Source organism: Puma concolor, chromosome B3, assembly GCF_028749965.1.
Source record: "Puma concolor isolate L17-30 chromosome B3, mPumCon1.1.hap2, whole genome shotgun sequence".
Taxonomy (NCBI): domain Eukaryota; kingdom Metazoa; phylum Chordata; class Mammalia; order Carnivora; family Felidae; genus Puma; species Puma concolor.
The window spans coordinates 12,639,287-12,647,497 of NC_141672.1; the positions used below are offsets into that span (position 1 = coordinate 12,639,287).

The window sequence follows — 8,211 nt, forward strand, 5'->3', positions numbered from 1 at the left end:
GCCACCATCTGAGTGCTCGCCGGCTGAGACCCGTTCCTCTGATCCAAGCATGGGCCTTCTAGAAAAACCTGTGAGCTGGTCAGGCCAGCTGCCTTCAGCTCGTCCCTCACAGAGTGTGGACTGGGGCCTGGAGGCCACGAGACAGGCCTTCAGGATGCCGCGGGCCTGGCCGGGCTTCTGAGTGGGGGTTCCGGAGCGGGGAGCAGAGAGAAGGCAAGGGGGGAGGTGACTTGGATGAGGCAGGGTCAGACGTGGCACCGCCCTGGCCGTGTGGGGGGTTCACGGGGGAGAGGGCACCCAGCCACAGCTCCTTGTCCCTGGCTTCCTGTTCACTTTGTGATTTCCTCGGCGCTGGCCCTTCCTGGTCTTGGTCGAAGAGGTATGATGGATCTTTGCCAAATGTTACATGTTTCTGCGTATTTATTTTTTTGTCTTAGAACTTTTTTAGAGTATTGTTGCTTGGTTTAGGAACAAGAATACTTGTAGCATTTCTCTTCCTCTGATTGGGATCCAGTCTGGAGTGACCTGTGCAGGCAAACAGAGTCTGGCCATCGTGCTTGTTTGGCCCCGACTGTCAGCCGGACCCTCTGTGGCTTTAGCTCTGTCCATCTCAGTGGACCCAGGCCTCAGCTGCAACCTGAATGGACGCTTTGCACTTTCCTATTCCTGGTCTCTAGGGACAGGCAGGTTAACATGGATAGGGGAACACAACCCAGGTCGTCACTGGTTGAAACGACTCTGGCCCCAGCTCTGCATGACTGTGGAGTAAGGATCGTCTATATATGAAATAATTAGCAGTTCTCCTCCAAAGGATGCTGGATATTTATTTTATTTTATTTTATTTATTTTTTTTTAATGTTTATTTTTGAGAGAGAGAGTGAAAATGGGGGAGGGGCAGAGACAGAGAGGGAGACACAGAATCCAAAGCAGGCTCTAGGCTCCGAGCTGTCAGCACAGAGCCCAACGCGGGGCTCAAACCCACAAGGCATGAGATCATGACCTGAGCCAAAGTCGGACGCTTAACTGACTGAGCCACTCAGGTGCCCCTGGATGCTGGGTATTTTTGAAGTTCATCATCGGTGGATTTCAGGAGCTCAAATGTGTTGCATTGCTCACTGCTGAGGGCCAAGCCTCTGTTTTCCGGCTGCAACTGTGGCTGTTCGGTGGTCCTGAAACCACGTGGTGTGAACTGTGAGCCTCCCACGGAGAGGCGGGACCCAGGGTATGTGTGGCACATCCACTCTTCCCACTCAGACTGGTTCTCTCCGTCTCTCCTCAGTCGATCTCTTCCATGAAGGTGATGCAGTTTCAGGGTATGAAACACAAAGCCAGTTCTCCCATCTCCCTGCCTCCGGTCAAGGACCTTGACCTCACCCCAAGCCCTGAGGTGCCCCTCACCATCATGAAAAGGAAGCTGATGAGCACCAATGATCTTCAGGAGTCCAGGAAGCTCGTGGAGAAGATCCACAGGCATCTGGACGTAAGTAGTGGTTAAAGGAACCATCTCCGGATACTGCTCCCAGCCTCACTGGGCAGCATGTATGAACTTGGTCTCTGCCTCCTGACAGTTATCCAGCATTGTTGGAGCCAGGTGACAGCACTCTGGGGCCACTCCGCCTGGCACACGGGGGTATGTGGGAAAGGAGACTAGTCTGTGCTCTGTGTAACAGAGGAGTGAGCAGTGGCTGTCCTCATCTTCATTGTTCATTAGTAAGCTGACCTTGACCTCTTTTTCTGTCCTGTATCCTGCCAAGAAGTCATGGCATGTGGGTGTTTCCCTTTTATACCTAGTTGCTTAGAAGACATTTTTATTTTGCTAGTTGAACACTAGATTAAAAATTTTTTTTTACTGTTTATTTATTTTTGAGAGAGAGAGAGAGACAGAGTGTGAGCAGGGGAGGGGCAGAGAGAGAGGCAGACACAGAATCCAAAGCAGGCTCCAGGCTCTGAGCTGTCAGCACAGAGCCTGATGTGGGACTTGAACCCCCGGACCATGAGATCATGACCTGAGCCAAAGTCGGATGCTCAACCCACTGAGCCACCCAGGAGCCCCTGAACACTGAGATTTTAAAAATATTAACCGATTTAGAAATAGCAGTAATAAACTCATTTTGTGCGAAGGTATTTTTTTTTATTCATCATTTGGGAAGGAAACGATGCCCTGCTCTGTGCCCCTCTATCTGTCTGGTGGTTTCTGGAAGAGGCAAAGTGCCTGTGAACACACTGCACCGTTTGTGGGACAACAGTCTACTTTGACACAATTACTACGTCCCCCTCCTCTTCTCAGAGTGGGCCATGCCTGCTCTTTAGGTATTTAGATTTAAATGTTAACGTTGTGCGAGAAGACATCGGAAAGGCAGGGTATTTCTAAAGGCTTCTAGCTGTTCCAGAAGCCTCGCGTGCACAACCTCTTGCCTTCTGTAGGACGCCTCTGTTGGCATCTCTTTCGACATCCTGGGTTAGAAGTTGCACGAAGAGAAGCCTTTAAATGGGCTCCTAACCTGATCCAGGGTTCCAAGAGAGACTGCGTTAAGTAAGGTACATTTTGAAAAGATGTGTTTCTTCACAGGCTAGGCATGTCATTGAGAAGTCAGTGCAAAAGATCGTCTCCTTGATTGCGAGGTCCGGTGCTGAGGCAGAGGGGCTGCTGTCTGAGAGGGCCGAGCTCACGGCGCACGACTGCTACCAGGCAGCCGTGTCTCACTTCCGCACACACTGCTTCAACTGGCACTCACCCACGGTAAGCCCGGACCCCCGGCGGCCGCTGGCTGCTGCACCCTGCCTCCCCTGGGTCAACTTAGCCTTTCCCTGTGTCTTCAACCCCTAAAGCTAAATTAAGGTTGTCCACTAGAAATCACGTGGGATGCGTTGCCTTGTAGAAGGTTCCATCCAGGCTGAGGAAACAATGGACTCATTCAGAGGCCTTTGATGGGGACAAGAGGAGGAAGTTCAGCCAAATTCACTGACCATAAATCCTGGCCCCAGACACACTCAGTTGTTTTGTGGGTAGGAGCTTACCAGTCATGACTCAACTCCCATTTATATTTGACTGAAGGCGCATTCCTTCTCTGTACACTTGTGCTGTCCCGGCCAAACACCGGTCACATAGGCTTTTTCCCTTTCGGGTCTGTTCTGACCCCTCCCCAAGCCTTATTGTTGGAGTCAGGTGCTGGCCCGTGGAGGACAAGGTAACAAGCTTCTGCAGATTGTAGAACGTCAGGTGGAAGGCGCCTGTGGTCAGCGCTACGTGATGCCGGGATCCTCCTACGGAAGGGGGTCAGCAAACCGGCCCACGGGCCAGATCCTACCCGCAGCCCGTTTTTATAAATGGTTATATTGGAACACAGCCCTGCTCTGATTATGGCATCGTGTCTATGGCTGCATTCACACTGCAGCAGAATTGAGTAGTTCATACGGCCCACAAAGCCTAAAATATTTCCAATCCGGCCCTTTACAGAAAAAGTTCGCCGACTTCTGCTTTAGAGCTGTGCTCTTTGGTACGGTAATTGCCAGCCTCGTATGGCTACTTACATTTCAACTTAAATGAATTAAATTAATTCAAACGCAGTAACGCTTAGTTTCTCAGTGGCATCGGCCACATTTCAGTTGTACAGTTGCCACAGGCGGCCAGCGGCTGCCAAACTGGAGAATTTTGTAGAACGTTTCCGTCCTCGTAGAAAGCTTTGTCGGGCCGTGACGGGCACACCTGGTCATGCTTGAATGCTTCCAGAGATGGAGTCCTTGGCACTTCGGATGTAGCTCTCCATTACTTGGAAGCTCTCGATTTTATTTTTTCATTTATTTACCTTTGTAAGGGAAGTGTTTTTCTTACCTATTAAATAATTTAAAATGTCCCCCTCATTTAATAAATGCACTGTCTCCTGGTGGTGTTACTCTTTTTAAAAAAATTTTTTTTATATACGTATTTTTAATGCTAATGAATTTTTATGAAAAACACAAACACAGCCAGGTGAGAAATGAGCAAAGGAGCTAAATAAAAACTTCACAAAGAAAGATACCCAAATAGCCACACACACAACAAAACCGGCGCAGTCCCTCGTTATTCATCAGGGCAATGCAAACAAGCAAACAAAACAAAACACGAAAAAGGCAAATCTAACAGAATGGCTAAAATGAAAGAGACAGAAAACGATGACTCCCGGTCATGACGAGGTGCGAATGGGAGTCTCATTCGTTGCTGTTGGGAGTGGAAATTGGTCACCGTCTGTGGAAAACTGGTACCATTTATGGTAGATTTGTAGTTAGGCCTGCTCTATAACCCAGCAGTCCCACTCCTGAGTATACGCCGAACAGAAGTGTCCACACTTCTGTACTACGAGTCAAGTACAGGTACATTCCTAATAGCACTATTCGAAATAGCCAAATACTAGAACAGACATGTCCCTCAATTGTAGCACTGATTAAAAAACAAAAACAAAAACAAAAAAAACAACAGCACTGACAAATGTGGTATGTTCATATAATGAAACACTGTACAACCGTGAAAATGAACAAGCTCCTGCAACATACCACATGGATGAACCTCACAAATACAATACTGAGCAAAAGACACGGACCCAAAAATGTATATACAGCATCACTCCATTTACATAAAATTCAAAAACAGGCAAAATGAATCTTTGGTGTTGGTAATTACTGCTTACCTTTGGGGAAGAGTACAATTAATGACTGGGAAGGACCTTCTAGGAGGTTCTCGGGTTCCTAGGATGATGGACCGTCTGTGGTGGTTATACACATATATTCACTTTTTCAAATTTCACTGAGCTATGCCCTTGATTTGTACACCTTCCTGCTTATATGTAATACTTTTTAACTTTACTAAAAATAAATGTATTACAAGTTTGTAGAAATTTTACTTCTCAAGATCCATTCTTAATTTTTTTTTTTTTAAACGTTTATTCACTATTGAGAGACAGAGAGAGACAGAGTGTGAGCAGGGGAGGGGCAGAGAGAGAGGGAGACATAGAATCTGAAACAGGCTCCAGGCTCCCAGCTGTCAGCACAGCTGTTCAGCGGGGCCTGAACCCACGAACTGTGAGATCATGACCTGAGCCGAAGTCGGACGCTTAGCCAACTGAGCCCTGGTGGTGTTACTCTTTTGTGCTCTGGAATCACACAAAATGAATCTGCTCCTTCTTCCCCATGAGAGTTCTCAGATTCTCCTGAAGGTTTTTCAAGACAAACATCCCGGTTATTTCAGTCTTACCTGTTGCGTGCCATCCAGTTTGGTATCCACTCCCCATCCATCTCTCATCAGTGCGTCCCTCCCAGAATGAGGTTCCCAGAACCAAAAGCCAGGTGGGCGGGGTGGGGAGGTCCTAGGTAATAGAAGGGAGCAGGGCCATGTGGACTCTTCAGTCAGGAGGCCTGGCCCGGCACCGAGAACGCTCCGGGAGGCTCGCCAGCCCTCAGGCAGGGCTGCATTTTTCACAGGAGAGGGAGCCCATGAATCTTCTCCAGATTACCGAAAAGTGGAGGGGGGCATCCATGAGCTGAAGAAGCTCAAGAGGCACAGATCGAGGTGCTTTACCCCCAAAACCACAACAGTGGGATATTCCCAGGTTAGAAGTTGCTTGTGTGGTGGTGATGGTGTTTGACGATGTCTTTTTTGGTGTTTTCCTCTAGTACGAGTATGCTTTGAGACATCTGTACGTGCTGGTCAACCTTTGTGAAAAACCTTATCCGATTGACAGGTGAGCCAGCCCTGGGCCTTGCGGGGTCAGTGTCAGTCCAAAAGCAGAAGCAAGCAGCATTGCTAAACCTTTTCTGCAAGTGGACACTTTGACTTCTGCCAGCCACCCCCTCTCACGGGAGAGGAATCCAAAACTGATGCATCCTCCGTGAGATAATTGTTGGGTGGGTCCGTCATAAAGGATGACCTGTTCCAGGTTGGATTAGGTTTGTGTTAATTTTCTTCAGAGTTGACATGGGTCACCAACGTCTTCTTCCTGTTTTGCACAGAATAAAATTGTCCATGGACAAGGTGTGCCTTCATTACTACTGAAACACTGCCTTCCTGACGGGTTTCCACGTGGGAACACTGCCACTCAGAATGCGTGCTAATCCGGGCAGAAGAGGTAGAACAAGAGGGAGGCCAGCCTCCCAGGCCCTCCTGGGGAGCGCGGACATTCCCGGGCCACCCTCTAGGCCTTGCACAGAGACCTGCTCACCGCTGCCTACTTCCCCAGCCTCCTGCAGGTCCCGTGTGATGCTCCGATAAAACCACAGATTGGTGTGGGGAAAGCTCTGTTGAGTATAATTGCTTCTTGGGAGGTGTTTGTGCTCATTGGTTTGAAGGAGCAGGAAGTTCACTGGGGCCTCTGTAGCCAGTGAAAGTCTGTTCTGCGGAATTTGAAGCAGGTAGGGTGATTTTATCGAAGAGGGATGTATGCCCCAAACGGAAAACTATTTTTAGAAATCTCATGATTTTTGATTGCTTTTGTATCTTATTTATCAATAATGGGCAAATCTCAAAAAATAAAATTTTATAATGGAATCTGAGTATTAATTTCAGGCCCCTGACTTGGTTAGTGTATGCTCTGGGTCTCAGCTCCCTCACCCCTTCCCACGGCTCTGCCCTTCCTGCCCCTCTGTACTTCTCGGATTTCTCAGCCTCCTGTGCCTTTGCTACTTACTGGTCCTCTTGCCCCAGAGTGCCTTTTCCTGCGTGTGGTAGGTTCTCTAGGTGTATCTGAGGTGCCATGTCTCCCTTGAACCTTCTTCCACTTCCTCATGGCCCCCTGACCCCCTCATCGAAGGTCCTCTCCCCTTTCTGTGTTGATTTGTATCTCTTACAGCACCTATCAAGATCTGCCTTTACTGGGGAGGGGGTGTCTCAGCTCCTGGAGGGCAGAGACTGCCCAAGTTACTGTTGTTTTCTTGGCCCAGTGCCCCACACTGGGAGGTACCCAACGTCGGGCTCGCTAAAGACACGTAAGTAACACTAACCATATCCACGCAGCGGAATATCACAGAGCATTAAAACGGAACGAAGCTCTTCATGTGGGAACGTTAAGCCAAGTTATCAGTCACCAAAGACCATGTGCTACACGATTCCATTCGTATCTATTTGTCCAGAATAAGCAAGTCTATAGAAGCAGAAAGTGGGTGAATGGCGCCAGGCAGTGGGGCGAGCAGAGAACGGGGAAGGAGCTGTAGCTGATCGCTATGCAGATTTCTTTTTAGCGGTGACTAAAAATGTTTTATATCCGCACAACTCTGAAAATACAAAAAAGCCCCAGAATTGTACACGTTCAGTGGAATTATGCAGTTTACTCGTTACATTTCAGTGATGCTGTTTTTAAAAACAAGCCATATAGCCAGATGCTGTGTAGCTAGCTAGCTAGAGAGAAAGCAAATGCGAAACACTAAGTAAACCCCGATATTCATGACCACCTGTCTTTATGAAGTGAGACCTGTCTTACTTAACAGTGATTGATGCCCTTAAAAATTTTTTTTAATGTTTATTTTTGAGAGAGAGAGACAGAACGTGAGCAGGGCAGGGGCAGAGAGAGAGGGAGACACAGAATCTGAAGCAGGTTCCAGGCTCTGAGCTGTCAGCATAGAGTCCAACGTGGGGTTTGAACCCACGAGCCATGAGACCTGAACCAAAATCGGACGCTTAACTGACTGAGCCACCCGGGCACCCCTGATGGATGCCTTTAAAGTTTGGAGTTATGGATCGGACGTTGGGACACTGGCCAGAAGGGTTATGCCCGTGACAAATTCTAGGTGTTAACTTTTGTCTGTAATGGGCCCACTTTCTACCAGCACAGATTACCCTTTCTCAGCGAGGTTGTCCTCCGGCTATCAAAGGACCTCAGGATAAAGAACTCTTACCATCCTACAGATTTGGGGGAGCCCTAGGGTGTTAGGTAACAAGTACACGAAGCATAGTGTGTGTGTCGTCACGAATGGTCAGTGATGGGGGAAACGGAGGGCTGGCTGATGTTCAAAGAAACGTGAGCACTGAAAAGGAGAACTTTTAAAAGGAGTACTTTAAAAAGGCCTCAAGATACAGGTGGGAAGAAGCTCTGTTCTTCTATTTCCACGAACTGTGATACTCTTGTTCTCCATTTGTCCTCTGGAGAATGAAAATATGTTTTATCTACTGAATAAATACAGAAACTCCAACAGCATTCATGGTCCTAAGGGTTAAGAACAGCTATATTTTGTTTCTGAAATAAACGG

At 48.0% G+C, this 8,211-nt stretch overlaps 1 protein-coding gene across 1 annotated transcript in view; it reads left to right on the forward strand.

The window, feature by feature from the left end:
* The window catches only part of LGMN (legumain), a 35,579-nt gene extending 29,062 nt beyond the window's left edge, over positions 1 to 6,517 (forward strand). The window contains exons 11-14 of the mRNA XM_086708949.1: positions 1,280 to 1,480; positions 2,570 to 2,740; positions 5,647 to 5,714; positions 5,983 to 6,517. Of these exons, the coding sequence (XP_086565075.1) occupies positions 1,280 to 1,480; positions 2,570 to 2,740; positions 5,647 to 5,714; positions 5,983 to 6,025 (483 nt within the window). The 3' untranslated portion in view covers positions 6,026 to 6,517. The remainder of the gene's footprint in view (positions 1 to 1,279; positions 1,481 to 2,569; positions 2,741 to 5,646; positions 5,715 to 5,982) is intronic.
* The last annotated feature ends 1,694 nt before the right edge of the window (positions 6,518 to 8,211 follow it).